Genomic DNA, 20,837 nt, shown 5'->3' with positions numbered 1-20,837 from the left:
CAAGCAATTCTTCTGCCTCAGCCTCCCGAGTAGCTGGGACCACAGGCACATGTCACCATGCCCAGCTAATTTTTGTATTTTTAGTAGAGACGGGGTTTCACCATATTGCCAGGCTGGTCTGGAACTCCTGACCTCGTGATCGGCCCTCCTCAACCTCCCAAAGTGCTGATATTACAGGTATGAGCCACCACGTCTGGCTGACGATGGGTTTTTCTAAAAATCCAATCATGTCGTCTGCAGATAGAGACAATCTGACTTCTTCTCTTCCTATTTGAATACCATTTATTTCTTTCTCTTGCCCGATTGTCCTGCAGAACTTCCAATACTATGTTGAATAAGAGTGGTGAGACAGAGCATACTTTTCTTGTGCCAGTTTTCAAAGGGAATGCTTCCAGCTTTTGCCCATTCAGTGTCATATTGGCTGTGTGTTTGTCATAAATAGGTCCTATTATTTTGAGATACGTTTAATCAATACTTAGGTATACCTGTTTTTAGCATAAACAGGTGTTGAATTTTATCGAAGGCCTTTTCTGCATCTATTGAGATAATCATATGGTTTTTGTCATTGGTTCTGTTTATGTGATGGATTACGTTTATTGATTTACATATGTTGAACCAGCCTTACATTCCAGAGATTAAGCTGACTTGATCATGGTGGATAAGCTTTTTGATGTGCTACTGGATTCGGTTTGCCAGTATTTTATTGAGGATTTTCACATTGATGTTCATCAGGGATATTGGCCTGAAATTTTCTTTTTATGTTGTGTCTCTGCCAGGTTTTGGTATCTGGATGATGCTGGCCTCATAAAATGAGTTAGGGAGGAGTCCCTTTTTTTCTATTGTTTGGAATATTTTCAGAAGGAATGGTACCAGCTCCTCTTTGTACCTCCGGTAGAATTTGGCTGTGAATCTGTCTAGTCCTGGGCTTTTTTTGGTTGGTAGGCTATTAATTACTGCCTCAATCTCATAACATGTTATTGGTCTATTCAGGGATTCGACTTCTTCCTGGTTTAGTCTTGGGAGGGTGTATATGTCCAGGAATTTATCCATTTCTTCTAGATTTTCTAGTTTGTTTGCGTAGAGACGTTTATAGTATTCTGATGGTACTTCGTATTTCTGTGGGGTCGGCGGTGATATCCCCTTTATCATTTTTTATTGTGTCTATTTGATTCTTCTCTCTTTTCTTCTTTATTAGTCTGGCTAGTGGGCTATCTATTTTGTTAATCTTTTCAAAAAACAGCTCCTGGATTCATGGATTTTTTTGAAGGGTTTTTTCTGTCTTTATCTCCTTCAGTTCTGCTCTGATCTTAGTTATTTCTTGTCTTCTGCTACCTTTTGAATTTGTTTGCTTTGTTTCTCTAGTTCTTTTAATTGTGATGTTAGGGTGTTGATTTTAGATCTTTCCTGCTTTCTCCTGTGGGCATTTAGTGCTGTACATTTCCCTCTAAACACTGCTTTAGCTGTGTCCCAGAAATTCTGGTATGCTGTGTCTTTGTTCTCATTGGTTTCAAATAACTTAATTCTGCCTTAACTTTTTTATTTCCCCAGTAGTCATTCAGAAGCAGGTTGTTCAGTTTCCACGTACTTGTGCAGTTTTGAGTGAGTTTCTTAATCCCAAGTTCTATTTTGATTGCACTGTGGTCTGAGAGACAGTTTGTTATTATTTCTATTCTTTTGCATTTGCTGAGGAGTGCTTTACTTCCAATTATGTGGTCAATTTTAGAATAAGTGCTATGTGGTGCTGAGAAGAATGTACATTCTGTTAATTTGGGGTGGGGAGTTCTGTGGATGTCTATGAGGTCCACTTGGTCCAGAGCTGAATTCAATTCCTGAATATCTTTGTTAATTTTCTGTCTTGTTGCTCTGTCTAATATTGACAGTGGGGTGTTAAAAGTCTCCCACTATTATTATGTGCACGTCTAAGTCTCTTTGTAGGTCTCTAAGAACTTGCTTTATGAATCTGGGTACTTCTGTATTGGATATATATTTAGGATAGTTAGCTCTTCTTGTTGCATTGATCCCTTTACCATTTTGTAATGCCCTTGTCTTTTTTGATCTTTGTTGGTTTAAAGTCTATTTTATCAGAGACTAGGATTGCAACCCCTGCCTTTGTTTTCTTTCCATTTGTTTGGTAAATATTCCTCCATCCCTTTATTTTGAGCCTAAGTGTGTCTTTGCATGTGAGATGGGTCTCCCAAACACAGCACACCAATGGGTCTTGACTCTATCTAATTTGCCAGTCTGTGTCTTTTAATTGGGGTATTTCACTCATTTACATTTAAGGTTAATATTATTATGTGTTAATTTGATCCTGTCATATGATGCTAGCTGGTTTTTTTGCCCATTTGTTGATGTAGTTTCTTCATAGTGTCAATGGTCTTTACATTTTGGTATGTTTTTGCAGTGGCTGGTACTGGTTTTTCCTTTCCACATTTAGTGCTTCCTTCAGGAGCTCTTGTAAGGCAGGCCTGGTGGTGACAAAATCCCTCAGTATTTGCTTGTCTGTAAAGGATTTTATTTCTCCTTCACTTATGAAACTTAGTTTGGTTGGATATGAAATGCTGGGTTGAACATTCTTTTCTTTAAGAATGTTGAATATTGGACTCCATTCTCTTCTGGCATGTAGGGGTTCTGCTGAGAGATCCACTGTTAGTCTGATGGGCTTCCATTTGTAGGTAATCCAACCTTTCTCTCTGACTGCCCTTAACATTTTTTCCTTCATTTCAAGCTTGGTGAATTTGACGATTATGTGTCTTGGGGTTAGTCTTCCTGAGGAATATCTTTGTGGTGTTCTCTGTATTTCCTGAATTTGAACATTGACCTGCTTTACTAGGTTGGGGAAGTTCTCCCAGATAATATCCTGAAGAGGGTTTTCCAACTTGGTTCCATTCTTCCCGTCACTTTCAGGTACACCAATCAAACGTAGATTTGGTCTTTTCACATAGTCCCATGTTTCTTGGTGTCTCTGTTCATTTCTTTTCATTCTTTTTTTCTCTAATTTTGCCTTCATGCTTTATGTCATTAAGTTGATATTCAGTCTCTGATATCCTTTCTTCCACTGGATTGACTCAGCTATCGATACTGGTGTATGCTTTACAAAGTTCTTATGCTGTGTTTTTCTGCTCCATCAGGTCATTTATGTACTTCTCTAAACTGGCTATTCTAGTTAGCAGTTCCTGTAACCCTTTATCGAGGTTCTTAGCTTCCTTGCATTGGGTTAGAACATGCTCCTTTAGCTCTGAGGAGTTTGTTATTACCCACCTTCTGAAGCCTACTTCCGTCAATTCATCAAACTCATTCTCCATCCAGTTTTGTTCCCTTGCTGGCGAGGAGTTGTGATCCTTTGGAGGAGAAGAGGCATTCTGGTTTTTGGAATGTTCAGTCTTTTGTGCCAGTTTTTCCTCATCTTCGTGGATTTATCTACCTTTGGTCTTTGAGGTGACCTTCAAATGGGGTTTTTATGTGGGCATCCTTTTTGTTGATGTTGATGCTATTGCCTTCTTTTTGTTAGTTTTCCTTCTAACAGTCGGTCCCCTCTTTTGCAGGCCTGCTGGAGTTTGCTGAAGGTTCACTCCAGACCCTATTTTCCTGGGTATCACCAGTGGAGGCTGCAGAACAGCAAAGATTGCTTTGCCTGCTCCTTCCTTTGGAGGCTTCATCCCAGAGGGGCACCCGCCAGATGCCAGTTGGAGCTCTCCTGTATGAGGTGTCTGTTGACCCCTCCTGGGAGCTTTCTCCCTGTCAGGAGGCACAGGGGTCAGGGACCCACTAGAGGAGGCAGTCTGTCCCTTAGCAGAGCTCGAGTGCTGTGCTGGGAGATCCACTGCTCTCTTCAGAGCCAGCAGGCAGGGACATTTAAGTCTGCTGAAGCTGCGCCCACAGCTGTCCCTTCCCCCAGGTGCTCTGTCCCAGGGAAATGGGAATTTCATCTATAAGCCCCTGACTGGGGCTGCTGCCTTTCTTTCAGAGATGCCTTGCCCAGAGAGGAGGAATCTAGAGAGGCAGTCTGGCTACAGCCACTTTGCCACACTGTAGTGGCTTCCTCACCCAGTTTGAACTTCCTGGCAGCTTTGTTTAAACTGTGAGGGGAAAACCGCCTACTCAAGCCTCATTAATGGTGGATATCCCTCCCCTCACCAAGCTCAAGCATCCCAGGTCAACTTCAGACTGCTGTGCTGGCAGGAAGAATTTCAAGTTAGTGGATCTTAGCTTGTTGGGCTCCATGAGGGTGGGATCCACTGAGCTAGACTACTTGGCTTACTGGCTTCAGCCCCCTTTTCAGGTGAATGAACAGTTCTGTCTCGCTGGCATTCCAGGTGCCACTGGGGTAAGAAAAAGAACTCCTGCAGCTAGCTCAGTGTCTGCCCAAACAGCCGTCCACTTTTGTGCTTGAAACTCAGGACCCTGGTGGTGTAGGCAGCCAAGGGAATCTCCTGGTCTGTGGGTTGTGAAGACCATGGGAAAAGCATAGTATCTGGGCTGGAGTGCACCATTTCTCATGAAACAGTCCCTCACGGCTTCCCTTGGCTAGGGGAGGGAGTTCCCCAACCCCTTGCGCTTCCCAGGTGAGGCAATGCCCCACCCAGCTTCTGCTCCCCCTCCATGGGCTGCATCCACTGTCTAACCAGTCCCAATGAGATGAACCGGGTACCTGGCTGTTAGAAGGAAGTGCACAAATCACCTGCCTTTCTGCATTGGTCTTGCTGGGAGCTGCAGACCAGAATTGTTCCTATTCAGTCATCTTCCCAGCCCCCCTCCTATTATATATTTTTATGCCTTTTCATCCTTACAGCTTAGTTCTCACTTATAAATGAGAGCATACAATATTTGCTTTTCCATTCCTGAGCTAACTTCACTTAAAATAATGGCCTCCAACTCCATCCAAGTAACTGCAAAGGCCATTATTTTGTTTTGTTTTATGGCTGAGTAGTATTCTATCATGTGTATATACCACATTTTCTTTATCGACTTGTTGGATGATGGGCATTTAGGCTGGTTTCATATTTTTGCAGTTGTGAATCATGCAGCTATAGTCATGTATGTGCATGTGTCCTTTTCATATAATGATTTCTTTTCCTTTGGGTAGATACCCAGTAGTGGGATTGCTGGATCAAATGGTAGTTCTATTTTTAGTTCTTTTTTTTTCCAGACAGAGCCTTGCTCTGTCGTCCAGACTGGAGTGCTGTGGCATGATCTCAGCTCACTGCAAGCTCTGCCTCCCGGGTTCATGCCATTCTCCTGCCTCAGTCTCCCGAGTAGCTGGGACTACAGGCACCCGCCACCTCGCCCGTCTAATTTTTTGTTTTTGTATTTTTATTAGAGATGGGATTTCACTGTGTTAGCCAGGATGGTCTCGATCTCCTGACCTTGTGATCTGCCTGCCTCAGCCTCCCAAAGCACTGAGATTACAGAAGTGAGCCACTGCGCCCAGTCCTACTTTTTGCTCTTTTTTTTTTTTGAGACAGAGTCTTGCTCTGTCTCCCAGGCTGGAGTGCAGCAGCACAATCTTGGCTCACTGCAAGCTCCACTTCCCGGGTTCACACCATTCTCCTGCCTCAGCCTCCCGAGTAGCTGGGACTACAGACGCACACCACCACACTTGGCTAATTTTTTATATTTTTAGTAGAGATGATGTTTCACCATGGAGCCAGGATGGTCTCAGTCTCCTGACCTCGTGATCTGCCCGCCTTGGCCTCCCAAAGTGCTGGGATTACAGGCGTGAGCCACCACACCCGGCCTACTTTTAGTTATTTAAGGAATCTCCACACTGTTTTCTGTAGTGGTTGTACGAGTTTACATTCCCACCAGCAGTGTAAAAGTGTTCCCTTTTCACCACATTCATGCCAATATTTATTTATTTTTTATTTTTTAGTTATGGCCATTCTTGCAGGAGTGAGGTGTTATCTTATTGTGGTTTTCATTTGCATTTCTCTGATAATTAGTGATGTTGAGCATTTTTTCACGTTTGTTGGCTGTTTGTACATCTTCTGAGATATTGTCTATTCATGTCCTTTGCCCTCTTTTTGATAGGATTGCTTTATTCTTGCTGATTTGTTTCAGTTTCTTGTAGATTCTGGATGTTAGTCCTTTGGCAGAAGTGTAACTTGCAAAGATTTTTTCCCACTCTGTGAGTTGTCTGTTTACTCTGCTGATTATTATCATTATTATTTTGCCGAGCAGAAACTTTTTAGTTTAATTAGGTCCCAGCTATTTGTCTTTGTTTTTGTTGCACTCGCTTTTGGGTTCTTGGTCATAAATTCTTTGCCTAAGCCAATGTCTAGAAGAGTTTTTCCAATGTTATCTTCCAGAATTTTTATGATTTCAGGTCTTAGATTTAAGTCTTTGATCATTTTGAGTTAATTTTTGTATAAGGTGAGAAATGAGGGTCCCATTTCATTCTTCTACATGTGGTTTGCCAATTATCCCAGCACCATTTATTGTCCTTTCCCCATTTTATGTTTTTGTCTGTTTTGTTGAAGATCAGTTGGCTATAAGTATTTGACTTTATTTCTGGGTTCTCTATTCTGTTCCATTGGTCTACCTGCCCATTTGTATACCAGTACCACATTGTTTTGGTAACTATAGCCTTGTAATATAGTTTGAAGCTGGGTAACGTGCTGCCTCCAGATTTGTTCTTTTTAGTTAGTGTTGCTTTGGCTATGTGAGCACTTTTTTGGTTCCATATGAATTTTAGGATTGTTTTTTCTAGTTCCATGAGAATGATGATGGTACTTTTATAGAAATTGCATTGAATCTCTAGATTGCTTTTGGCAGTATGGTCATTTTTACAATATTGATTCTAACCATATATGAACATGGGATGTGTTTCCATTTGTTTGTGTCATCTATGATTTCTTTCAGCAGTGTTTTGTAGTTTTCTTTGCAGAGATCTTTCACGTGCTTGGTTAGGTCTCTTCCTATTTTATTTTTTTGCAGCTGTTGTAAAGGTGATTGGGTTCTTAATTTGATTCTCAGCTTAGTCATTCTTGGTATATAGCAGTGCTACTGATTTGTGTACATTGATTTTGTATCCTGAAACTTAATTCATTTATTAGATCTAGGACCTTTTTGGATGAGTCATTAGGGTTTGTTTGTTTGTTTTTTTGACAGAGTCTCACTCTGTTGTCAGATTGGAGTGCAGTGGGATGATCTCGGCTCACTGTAACCTCTGCCTCCTGGGTTCCAGTGATTCTCTTGCCTCAGCCTTCCAAGTAACTGGGACTATAGGTGTGTGCCACCATGCCCAGCTAATTTTTGTATTTTTAGTAGAGATGGAGTTTCACCATGTTGGCCAGGATGGTCTCAATCTCTTGACCTCATGATCCGCCCACCTTGACCTCCCAAAGTGCTGGGATTACAGGTGTGAGCCACTGCACCTGGCCATGCTGTCTTTTCATAGTCAATCCTTCCTTTCACCTTTAACCCCTGTCAACCACTCTCCAGGAAAAAGTTTTGCCTTTTCAAGAGTGTCATGAAACTGGTATTCAAGAATATGTAGCTTTTTTGGTATGGTTTCTGTCATTCAGTATAATGAAATTGAGATCTATTTATATTGTTTGTGCACCGATAGTTCATTATTTTTCATTGTTGCATAGTATTCTATTGTATGGACAAAGCACAGTTTGTTTATCCATTCATCAATTGAAGGTCATCTGGACTATTTCCAGTGTGAGGCAATTATGAATAAAGTTGCTGTAAACATTTACATACAAGTTTTTGCATGAATGTACACTTTCATTTCTCCAGAGTAGTTACATAGGCATGGGATTCCTAAGTTATATGGTAAGTATATGTCTATCTTTATTGGGTATCTCCCAAATTTTTTTCCAAAGAGGCTGTGCCATGCTCCATTCTCACCAGCAATAAATGAGATTTCCAAGTGCTTTGCATCCTCACCATTACTTGGTATTTCCAGGTTTCTTTTTACATTATTTAAGCCGTTCAATATAGGTGTATATTGGTATCTAATTATAATTTCAATTTGCATTTTGCTAATGATTAATGATATTGAGCATCTTGTTATATGATTATCTGACATCCATATATCTTCTCTGGGGAAATGTCTGTTTAGATCCTTTGCTTATTTTTCTTTAATTGAGCTGTTTGTTTTCATATTATTGAAAACTTTTAATGTTTTCTGAATATAAGGCCTTTATCAGATACATGATTTACAAATTTTTTTTCTAGTCTATGGCTTGTCCTTTCATTCTTGTCTTTTGGAGAACAAATAATTTTAGTTTTGATGAAGTTCAATTTATTAGTTTTTTGTTTGTTTGTTTTTTTACTTCTGTGAATCATGCTTCTGGTGTCTAAGAACTCTGCTTAACTCATATTCACAAAAATTCTCCTATAAGCTCATGCCTATAATCCCAGAACTTTGAGAGGCTGAGGCGGGAGGATCACTTGAGCCCAGGGGTTTGAGACCAGCCTGGGCAACACGTGAGACCTTGTCTCTCTAAAAAAAAAAAAAAAAAACATTAAAAATGAGCTGAGCATGATGGTATGCACCTGTGGTCCCACCTACTTGGGAGGCTCAGGTGGGAGGATTGCTTGAGCTGGGAGGCCAAGGCTTCAGTGAGCCGTGACTGCACCATTGCACCAGCCTGGGTGACAGAGCAAGTCTCTGTCTCAAAAAAAAATTAAGTTATGCTATGTTTTATTCTGGACAATTTAGAGTTTTTTGTTTCATATTTAACTGTATGATGCATTTCTAACTAATTTTTGTATAAAGTGTAAGGTATGAGTTGAGGTGTATTTTTTAGGGAAAGGGCATGAACAGGTGATTGTTTCAGCATTATTTGTTGAACACACTGTGTCTTCTTGACTTTTGCCAAAAATCTGTCACCCACATGAAATAGATATGAAAGTCTATTTGCTTTCATTATGGTCAGATTTACATGATTTATATTATGTAAAAACTTCAGGTTTGTTATATGAATCATTATATGGTCTGTCTTAGTGAATATTCTATGAACACTTAAAAAAATTCCAAGTCTTCTCTATCTTTGTAAATTTTCTGCCTACTTGTTCTACTGATCACTAAGAGGCTGTATTTCTTGGTGGTGGTGTTTAAGTAGTTGCTGTGGGGGTTACAATATACATACCTTTCACAGTCTACTTAGAGCTAATATTTTGCCACCTCACATAAAATATAGAGACCTTTCAACCACAATGGCCCCCTTTTTTCTCCCCTCTTTTAGTTGTTGTTTGTACTGCATTGAATACCCCAACAGACAATGTTATAATTTTTGCTTTCAACTATCACATGTATTTTAAAGAACTTAAGAAAAAGTAGTCTATTTTGTTTACCAAATATTGCCATTTTTATGTTCTTGAAATTCCCAGGCTCTCCCAGGTGTCATTTCCCTGCTGTTTGAAGAACTTAGAACTACAGCATGTCTTTTAGACTCTACATTTAGAGTAGGTCTGATGGTGACAAACTGTTAGTTTTCCTTCACCTAAAAATGCCATTATGTTGCCTGCATTTATAAAGAATATTTTCCTTTACTGGTTGTAGAATTCAGGGTTGGCCATTCTTTTCTCTGTGTCCTTCAATTATGTTGCTTCACTGTCTTCTTACTTTTTATGGTTTTCTGGTAACAAACCAATAGTCATTTGAATCATCATTTTGAGGGTTTTTTTCTTCATATGCTTATTCTTTTTTTTTTTTTTTTTTTGAGACGGAGTCTCGCTCTGTCTCCCGGGCTGGAGTGCAGTGGCCGGATCTCAGCTCACTGCAAGCTCCGCCTCCCGGGTTTACGCCATTCTCCTGCCTCAGCCTCCGGAGTAGCTGGGACTACAGGCGCCGCCACCTCGCCCGGCTAGTTTTTTGTATTTTTTAGTAGAGACGGGGTTTCACCGTGTTAGCCAGGATGGTCTCGATCTCCTGACCTCGTGATCCGCCCGTCTCGGCCTCCCAAAGTGCTGGGATTACAGGCTTGAGCCACCACGCCTGGACTTATTCTTAATAATTGTACTAAGAGTTTGTTGATTTTATTACTATTTCTAAGAACCACATTTCGCCTTGTTGATCTATTCATGTTTTCCTCCTTTCTTATACATTTTAAACTGACTATTTTTTCTTGTTCCAGAATTTTTCCCTTGATGGTTTAGAAGATGTACACCTTATTTCTGACAACATCATGGAAAATGAGGACATTTGGTTGTTTTTCTTCCCCAGATCTACAATTGACTCATTGTGTCATATCAAGGAAATCTTGTAATCTCTCTAAGCCTGAATTCCTCAAATGGGACTAAAACCAGTTTCTATCCCTAATATCAGAAGGCTTTGTGAAGGTAATTAAGAAGCCAAACATGCTTCGTAAAGTGTAAAGTGAGACACAGTTTCATACTATCATCATCATTATGGTGACTATAGTTATTAGTGGGACACTATTTGAACCAGGACTTGTTTTTAAGGATATTAAGAAGCATTAAAGGAGGCTGGGTACAGTGGCTCATGTGTGTAATTCCAGCACTTTGGGAGACTGAGGCAGGCGGATCACTTGAGGTCAGGAATTCAAGAGCAGCTTGGCCAACATGGCAAAACCCTGTCTCTACTAAATATACAAAAATTAGCCAGGGGTGGTGGTGCACTCCTGTAATCCCAGCTACTCAGGAGGCTGAGGCACAAGAATCACTTGAACCTGGGAGGCAGAGGTTGCAGTGAGCCCAGACTGTGTCACTACACTCCAGCCTGGGCCACAGAGCAAGACTCCGTCTCAAAAAAGAAAAAGAAGGAGAGGGGGAGGTTGAAGGGAAAAAAAAATAACCAGCTGTTCAAGTAAATTCAGGAAAGGCAGATCAGGTTTAAACCAAGTTTCTTTACCTCAGTAATTCTCAGAATTTTTTAATATTCCAAAGCACATTTAAGTTTTTCATTAGAGAATATCATATATAGCTTGTTTCCAAACTTACCTGTCAATGCAACATTTTTAAATTCAAAACATCTCGAAGGATTAGGAATGAGAAATGATAAACTGGGGACTTCTATCTAAGCTAGACAAATTAAAGTCATAAGACATGGTAGACTTTTACACCAAAACTGGAAAAGAAAAAAATTTGCCAGGTCTAGATGCAAGCCGGTTGCTGGCAATGTTTTCCAGCTTTAAAGCAATATAATTCATTATTAATCAACAGAGACTAGGATGACAATGACTCCACAGGTAAGTCGCTCCTCTTGCAGTAAGTATTATAGTGCTTTTGAAGTCTGCTTTTACCCTCCCCAGCACAAAATTCAAATTATGTTCTTCATGTTTTTTGTCATCACAGTATCTACCAGAATACCGGGGCAAGCATCCAAAATGTGACTCACTGGTGGTGTTCTGCAATGCGTGCGTCTGTGTGTCCACTGCGACAGGCACCAGTACATATATCTGCAAATACACTCTGACTTGTGAATGAGAACTTAAAGTCTGTTGACTAAAAATGACATTTCTTGCTATGAAGGAGTTCTTACCTACACTGTGATTTTAGACTATCTCATTCTGCTCACTAAAAACTGGTGGAATAAAACGGAAAGAGCTGCCTTCTTTATGAGTTAGTGGAACCACAGAATACTATATTCCAGTACCTTCATTATAGAAATGAGTACACTGAAGCCCAGGATGATGGAGTAAGTTAAGATCACAAGGGTTCTTTGTGTTACCACAAAGGTGACCACCCAGGAAAGCAGACAACTGTGTCCTGCTTTGTCTGGAGAGACTCTCCCAAGTTGCCCCAGTCTGTCCAACTTTAAATTTGACTCTGAACTCCTCGCTGACTTGGATTCTAGGATTTCAATGGGAAGGTTACATCCTAGACACCAGCTAATTCTTTCTTCCTACCGCCAAAAGAGAAGCATCTTAAGAGGCAGCAAAACAATTCAGCAATCTTTAGAAAAAACTGAAGCCAGCTCATCCCTTCAGGTCTTAAACACCACTTGGAACCAAAGCCCGCACCAGCCCAAGGGCACCCCATCCAACCTCACATCCATCCTTGTCACCCAGTGTCACTTATCCTTCTCACAGATTCTCTACCCAGGAATTCCTTCACCTTATCTTCTTCCCATCAAACATATCCCATTCATTTGGAAAACACTTACCAAACCCCTATTCTGTGCCAAGCACCCGGTTGGAAGCTGGAGATACCAAGATAGCATCTCTTCACTCGGGGAACTAACGGTCTGGTGAGAGAGAATATAAAAAGATCATTCCTTTAAAGGGTGTTAAGTGGAGTACTAAAGGTGGAGAAGATTAAGACTAAGCTTTTCCCTCAAACCCAGACCAGTAGAGTTAAGATGTTGAACATTGAGCCCTCAGCATTCCTCTCACCTGTTTCCTTCTTGTTATCCCTTCATGCATCACCTACCTTTTCCCCTGCATCCTTTTTCATTTGTGCCACCCTAACATTCACTTTTCTAGCAGAACTATTTTCTTTAAAAAAAAAAAAAAAAAAGTGAAATTGGCTGGGTGCAGCGGTTCATGCCTGTAACCCTAGCACTTTAGGAGGCTGAAGTGGGTAGATCACTTGAGGTCAGGAGTTTGAGATCAGCCTAGTGAAATCCCATCTCTACTAAAAATACAAAATTAGCCAGGCATGGTAGCGCATGCCTGTAATCCCAGCTACTTGGGAGGCTGAGGCAGGAGAATCGCCTAAACCCGTGAGGCAGAGGTTGCAGTGGGCTGAGATCATGCCACTGCACTACAGTCTGGGCAACAAGGGTGAAACTCCATGAAAAGAAGAAAGGAGAGGAGAGGAGAGGAGAGGAGAGGAGAGGAAGAAAGAGAGAGACAAAGGAAAGAAAGAAAAAAAGAAAGAGAAAGAAAAGGAAAGAAAAGAAAGGAAAGAAAGAAGAAAGAAAGAACAAAAGAAAGAAAGAAAGAAAAAGAAAGAAAAGAAAGGAAAGAAAGAAAGAAAGAACGAAAGAAAGAAAGAAAGAAAAAGAAAGAGAAAGAAAGAAAGAAAAAGAAAGAGAGAGGGAGGGAGGGAGGGAAGGGAAGGAAAGAAAAGAAAGGCAGGCAGAAAGAAATAAAGAAAGAAAGAAAGAAAGAGAGAAAGAGAAAGAGAGAAAGAAAAGGAAAGAAAGAAATCAGCCTGTCTGGAACATAGCAGAGAATAAATTTTTTTTTAATAAATAATGTCACTCCTGTGCTTAACACCATTCAGTAAATTCCTAACTCATACAGAGAGATGCTTGCAATATTTTTCCACTGATTTATCACTAATGAGGAGGGAAATGAAAACAAATACACCCCTGAAGGCATTACTCTGTAAAATGTCCAAATCTAAGATGTGCATGCAGCTCAATAACACTTTATATTTGCAAAAACACATGTGCTCACCTCCCAGATCAAATATAAGACATTTTCATCAGCCCAGAAGGCTTTCTCATGCCCCTTCTCATGTCAGTCCTGCTCAGAGATAACCACTACTCCATCTTTAATCACTACACATAAGTGTCACCTTTCTTGAACTTCATACATTCAATGGAATCATACAGTAAATACTGCTATTGACTTGAGTATTACTATTTTGTATCCAGGTAGCTTTGCTGGAGCATCTCAGATGAAAATGCCCACCCACAACTCCAAGATACCAGTGGCCACTTTCAGGGATCCATATTCCATATTGATTGCTTTGTTTTTACCAAAACCTATTTCCTACAGATATCAATTAGGAGGTGTCAGAAAAACAATTTTCACTAAAGGAAAGGAAAAACAGATAATATATATCATGAAAAATATCATCCCCATTAATACCTACGACTTTATATTTGTATGAACATTAATTATGTTTGCTGATCGACTAATCAGATAATGTCACCTTCATTCAAGAAAATAAATTTTTAATAGTGGGACATTAGAGCCAAAGAAAAACTTGTAATGAAGACATTTAAACAAGAGGAAAATCTCAAGAAGGAATGGAAGCAAAAGTAGCATTAATTGAGGGGTTATTATGGTCTAGTCATGAATTTGAAGATGAATATGCCACACTGTAGCTCTAAATTGGTATTATCTTTCTGGAAAACTATTTTCCAATGTGTATCAAAAGGCTTATATAAAAGTGCTTTGTTTTGTTTTGAGACGGAGTTTCACTCTCATTGCCCAGGCTGCAGTGCAATGGCGTGACCTTAGCTCACCACAACCCCTACCTCCCGGGTTCAAACAATTCTCCTGCCTCAGCCTCCTGAGTAGCTGGGATTACAGGCATGCACCACTATGCCCAGCTAATTTTTTATTTTTAGTAAAGATGGGGTTTCTCCATGTTGGTCAGGCTGGTCTCAAACTCCCGACCTCAGGTGACCCGCCTGCCTCAGCCTCCCAAAGTGCTGGGATTACAAGCGTGAGCCACTGCACCCGGCCAACTTATAGAAAAGGTTTATGTTTTTGTTCTGATAATTTCGTTTCTATGAACTTACCCTAAAGAAAATTTGAAACACAAATAAAATTATAATGAAAGATCCCCAAACATGAGGGGATGATTAAATAAATTACAGTAACTCTATATGGTTGAATATTACAGGAGCTTTAAAAATATGTTCTTGGCCGGGTGAGGTTGCAGGAGAATCGCTTTAACCTGGGAGGCAGAGGTTGCGGTGAGCCGAGATCGCACCATTGCACTCCAGCCTGGGCAACAAGAGCGAAACTCCGTCTCAAAAAAGAAAAGAAAGAAATATTTAATGACAAAATAAGTACTCAAAATATGAAGTTAAGTTTTAAAAAGAACAGGCTACAAAGCTATAGCTATGGGGTGATATAAATTATGTATGTATGTACGTATATTTGAGTATAGGTACTAACATATGTATTAATACACATACACACACACACTCATTTACATTTCTCCACCCTTCAACTAAAAGTGAGTATTTGAGAACACCCTTTGTCAATAATGCATCTATTTCTTCATCGCTGCAGCTTGCTAGGCAAAATATAATGTTAATTTAGACTTTTCGCTATTAATAACCATTATTTTGCAGATCTTTGATTCAATATTAATGAGGACATGGGAGGAAGTATTCATACTCTGCTGGTGGGTGGAAAAATTTCTTTGTTTTTGAGACGGGGTTTTGCTCTTGTTGCCCAGGCTGGAGGGCAGTGGTACAATCTCTGCTCACTGCAACCTCTGCCTTCCGGTTTCAAGTGATTCTCCTGCCTCAGCCTCCCGAGTAGCTGGGATTACAGGCGCCGGCCACCACGCCGGCTAATTTTTTTGTATTTTTAGTGGAGAGGGGGTTTCACCGTGTTAGCCAGGCTGGTCTTGAACTCCTGAGCTCGTGATCTGCCTGCCTTGGCCTCCCAAAGTGCTGGGATTACAGGCGTGAGCCACCGTGCCCGGCCAGTGAATGGCAAAATTTCTATAGCTACTTTCAGGGGGAATTTGATAGGCCTTGGGACAAGCAATCCCAATTTTCAGGATCTGTCTTAGAGAAACAATTTGCATATGTGCCCACGTCCATATACACACATTATAGCATTGTTCGTCATTTGTAAAAAGAGAATGCCTGTGCTCATCAACCAGCAAGTGGATAATATGGTGTATCAGTACCAGAAAATATTATATAGCAATAAAAAATAATGAAAGTTTGAAAGACTGACATAGGAAGATTTTAAACATATTTTTGAATGAAATATAATGGGGGAATAATATGTAGAGTATTATTTTTCCAAAAGTAAAAGAGAAAATATTATTACACATAACCCTATGTTATGAGTGTTATGATGAAAATGCACAGAAGAAAAAGTGCCCTTGAATAAACTTTAGGAAATGACTATTTTTTTTTTTTAAAAGATACCCAACATATTGATAATGTGGATACATTTGGAGGAGACACTAGGTTTGACGGGAACATGATCAAACGAGATTTTAACATTCTTAATACTTTAATTTTTTTCAAAAATAATGTATATTAATTTGGAACTATATATTAATTTGGAAATTAACCTTTTTGAAAAATTCAAATTGCTTTCTAAATGCACTAAGTTCTGCTTTAAAGACTATATGGTATTTTTTTAAAAATCAAAACCAAGTACTTCACATAATAAATAGATAGTATGCCCACAAGGCTATTTCTGAATTACCTAATCTTTGCATAGTGAACATAGAAATCTTTAGCCAAATTTACAGTTAGTTTAACTACTGACCAACTTAGCCTTATTATATTAGTTTCATGAGTAAGGAAATTAAGTTCCAAACAGATCAGAGTGTTCAAGTGAAAAAATATTTGCATTTACTCGGTCAATTTTTACTGTTTAAACCGTTTGGAATCTAGTGGATCAGAGTGTTGCTTTCCGTTGCAACAGACTTCATCACATCAGAAATCGTACTTGTTTTCATCCTTTTAAGGAAGTTCAGTCAGACCCAGGAAAATTTCCATAGTACCTTAATGAAAAAGATAGGTAGGTCATAAATAACTGAAATACTATACTTTACTCAATCTTACAATTTCTTCCCTTCATTTTAATAAGTATTAACTATCGTTAACTATCACATGCTTTTCCCTCATAAATATGGTCTTTTGCAGTGAAAGTATTATTAATAATTGATAGGCCGGGCACGGTGGCTCACACCTGTAATCCTAGCACTTTGGGAGGCCACAGTGGGCAGATCACGAGGTCAGGAGATCAAGACCATCCTGGCCAACATGGTGAAACCCCGTCTCTATTAGAAATACAAAAATTAGCTGGGCATTGTGGCACGCTCCTGTAATCCCACCTACTCGGGAGGCTGAGGCAGGAGAATCACTTGAACCTGGGAGGCCAAAGTTGCAGTGTGCCGCAATCACGCCATTGCACTCCAGTCTGGCAATAAAGTGAGACTCCGTCTCAAAAATAATAATAATAATAATTCATAAAGAAGCATTAATGAATACATGTATTTTCCTTTTGGCCAATAGTTAAAAGGATTTCTAACAGGATATTATTCTAGAAACACCATCTATTTCACTTCATATTTTTGTATGAAATCATTATAATTCTGAGGAAAAAGTGAAGAGAGAAGGTGATATTTGGTAATAAGATAACTTAAAATGTTCTGGAACTAGAAGTTTTATGGCTTTTTTTTTTTTTTTTTTAAACAGTCTCACTGTGTCCCCCAGGCTGGAGTACAGTGGCCTGATCTCGGCTCACTGCAACCTTCGCATCCTGGGTTCAAGCGATTCTTGTGCCTCAGCCTCCCAAGTAGCTGGGATTACAGGCACCCACCACCACACCTGGCTAATTTTTGTATTTTTAGTAGAGACAGGGCTTCACCATGTTGGGCAGGCTGGTCTTGAACTCCTGACCTCAGGCGATCCACCCGCCTTGGCCTCCCAAAGGGTTGGGATTACAGGCGTGAGCCACTTCGCCCAGTCATATGGTGAATTTTTTATAAAGACAGGAACCTTATTTTTCCTCCTTCACAAAATAAACTTATTTATATTGTTTTAATGAAATTAATAAAACTTAACCAGTCCTTTCCCTTTTTAAAATAGCTAACATAAATGTGTAACTTTATTGCTTCCCCAGAAAAGATTTAACAGTGGGACGTGTCTTTCCTTTCATCTCCTTTTTGCCTTGGAAATCAGAATGAGAAGGATTGTCTTTGCTGGTGTTATCTTATTCTGCCTCTTAGGTGGTAAGTCGTTAGGAAAGCATAAGTTAAAAGAAAATGATTAAGAAATTGTAGAATTGCCATATGACTAAGTGGAGAGTGACCTTAAATAAGGGAATCTGAAAAGTACTGCAGTAGAAGCCTCCTTCTCTTGCTCTTTCCTCCAAACGTACTCTTGGTAACCAACCTTCTGACCCCAACAGATTCTTCCTGCTAACCTCTGGATTCAATCTCTGGGCGCTTATAACATGGCCTGAGTAAGCACTTGATTAATAATAAGAGCTCACATTTATTGAGCACTTATACATTCAGGTTCTGTTCTAAACAGTTCATTAGTATTATTAATAATTCATTTAATTCTCATGCTCTTTAAGTTAGGTGCTGTTATTTCTCATTTTATAGGTGAGGAAATTGAGCTGAGAGGTGGTGGACCACATACTGCTATTAATATCACTAAGCTAGAACTAACCAAACTGGTCCAGAAGCCCTTACAAGCAGGGCAAAGTAAGTGAATTAATCATAACAAAAGAAGCGTAGATAGGGGCCTGCTAGCACTTTCCCTTTTATAAGTGCTCTTTTCCACCAATTCTCACATTCCTCCATATAGAGAGGAACCACATAAGGAGATAACAGGGAGTTTTCAAATTCCTTTTAGAGAATTCTTAAGGCCTTTCAAACTAGGTAGATGTTCATAATGGTGACATCTCCAGACAGACATGTGCAAGTGCCATCATGGGGATTCTCCCTCAATGAGGTGGTGAGATGGTAATGAACACAGATGCTCTACATGGCGCCCAGAAGTTGACAGAGCAGTCTCTTAGAGTGAGAGGGTGGCAGAGGAAGGAGGAAGATAGGGTGGCTTCTACACCAGTGCTTTACAAATTTAACGTGCATACGAGTCACCTGGGATCTTGTTAAAATGTGTCTGATGCAGTAGGTGCGATGTGAGACCTGAGATTCTACATTTCCAACAAGCTCTCAAGTGATGCTGATGCTGTTGTCTAGAGACCACACCAGTAGGAAGAATCTACAGGGCATCCCAGAAATAAATACAATTCAAATATGACTTATGATGGTTCCACACTTACAGTTTTTCAACTTTATGATGGTGCAAAAGTGATATGCACTAAATAGAAATCATACTTCAAGTGCCTATACAATCATTCTGCTTTTCACTTTCAGTACAGTATTCAATAAATTACATGAGATATTCAACACTTTATTATAAAATAGGATTTTTATTCAATGATTTTGCCCAAGTGTGTACCAATTTCAGTGGCATGTTTAAGGTGGGCTGTGACATTTGGCAGGTTAGGTGTATTAAATGCATTTTTGACAAGATATTTTCAAGGCCGGGCACGGTGGCTCACGGCTGTAATCCCAGCACTTTGAGAGGCCAAGGCAGGTGGATCACGAGGTCAGGAGATCAAGACTATTCTGGCTAACACAATGAAACCCCATATCTACTAAAAATACAAAAAAAAAAAAGCCAGGCATTGTGGCAGGCGCCTGTAGTCCCAGCTACTCAGGAGGCTGAGGCAGGAGAATGGTGTGAACCTGGCAGGCGGAGCTTGCAGATCACATCAATGCACTCCAGCCTGAGCGACAGTGCGAGACTCCGTCTCAAAAAAAAAAAAAAAAAAGATATTTTCAAGTGTATCTGGACATAACTCCATCATAAGGGGAGGAGCATATGTATTGAGACTTGGAGACTTGATATCAAATACTGGGGTCACCAACTCACATTCATAAAGTTTCTGGCCACCTAATATAAATGAGGGAAGCCAGCTAGCTACACAAGAGGAAAGGCTCTTCTAAGGAAGGGCAGCGGGTATGCAGCTGCAGATGTTTGCTGCCACAGAGAAAGCAGAGCCCAAGATTGCCAAATCTCCTGATTCTTTAGGAGAAGCCAGAAACTCAGATTCTTAGGAGAACTCTCCCGATTTTTAAATATTGACAATTAACACAATTTTTGAAAAACTCTATGCAACTTAAACACACCACATCTGGAACACAAAACCACCAGTCTCTGGCCTCTGCTTCCCACACTACCCTCATTACTAAATATAGTGCACAGGCCGGGCGCGGTGGCTCAAGCCTGTAATCCCAGCACTTTGGGAGGCCGAGGGACGGGCGGATCACGAGGTCAGGAGACGGAGACCATCCTGGCTAACACGGTGAAACCCCGTCTCTACTAAAAAAAAATACAAAAATCTAGCCGGGCGAGGTGGCGGGCGCCTGTAGTCCCAGCTACTCGGGAGGCTGAGGCAGGAGAATGGTGTAAACCCGGGAGGCAGAGCTTGCAGTGAGCTGAGATCCGGCCACTGCACTCTAGCCTGGGCCACAGAGTGAGACTCCGTCTCAAAAATATATATATATATATATAGTGCACAATAGAGTTCTGATTACCCCTTGCAAAGAGGGCAGCAAGAAATTCAAATTGTACAGCTTAGGTCTCTGCTGCATTTGAAGTCATCATACTGTTCTCCTATAAAGAATGTGGAAGGAAGCATATGTGTAGATGAAAAATCATAAGAAAACATCTTGTGTCTTGGATGTCATAAGAAAATAATTCAGGGGTTGCATTAATTTTGCTGGACACAAGAAAGAGGTATGGGCAAAAGAAGAAAATTCAGCATAAAGAGAAATTTTGTTATTGGTACTTACCTGGTTTGCAGGACTGCCCATGAAGTAAGGGGTGGTTATTTTAAAGGATCACATCATCATGATTTATATGTTTAAATATATGTATATATGAATTATAGGCTGGGTGCAGTGGCTCATGTCTGTAATCTCAACGCTTTGGGAGGGCCAAGGGGAGTGGATCACCTGAGATCAGGAGTTCAAGACCAGCCTGGCCAACATGGTGAAACCCCATCTCTACTAAAAAATACAAAAATTAGCCAGGAATGGTGGCATGTGCCTGTAATCCTAGCTACTCAGGAGGCTGAGACAGGAGAATCTCTTGAACCCATGAGGCAGAGGTTTCAGACAGCAGAAATTGCGCCACTGTAGTCCAGCCTGGGCAACAGAGTGAGGCTCCATCTCCTCCCCACCCCCTGCAATATATATATATATATACACACACACACATATATATGAATTATAGTATGCATTAAAATAATTATGTATGTAATAGATCTTTCTCAGCTAATAAATAAAGAGAATAGCACACTTCAGAATTAACCACTTAAGGAAATAATTCATTTTACATTTAACCTGAAGCATTTTTTTTTTTTTTAATTTTTTTTTTTTTTTTGAGACGG

General features: G+C 40.1%; 1 protein-coding gene across 1 annotated transcript in view; it reads left to right on the top strand.

Moving 5' to 3' along the window:
- Positions 1-11,153: 11,153 nt before the first annotated feature.
- The window catches only part of LOC105516647 (chromosome unknown open reading frame, human C9orf57), a 17,611-nt gene continuing 7,927 nt past the window's right edge, over positions 11,154-20,837 (top strand). The window contains exons 1-3 of the mRNA XM_011948912.1: positions 11,154-11,165; positions 11,272-11,333; positions 17,546-17,595. Of these exons, the coding sequence (XP_011804302.1) occupies positions 11,154-11,165; positions 11,272-11,333; positions 17,546-17,595 (124 nt within the window). The remainder of the gene's footprint in view (positions 11,166-11,271; positions 11,334-17,545; positions 17,596-20,837) is intronic.

The sequence above is a fragment of the Colobus angolensis genome, unplaced genomic scaffold (genome assembly GCF_000951035.1).
Source record: "Colobus angolensis palliatus isolate OR3802 unplaced genomic scaffold, Cang.pa_1.0 Scaffold286, whole genome shotgun sequence".
NCBI lineage: Eukaryota > Metazoa > Chordata > Mammalia > Primates > Cercopithecidae > Colobus > Colobus angolensis.
Note: the sequence above shows the minus strand (reverse complement) of the source record. Positions and strands in the feature narration are given on the sequence as shown.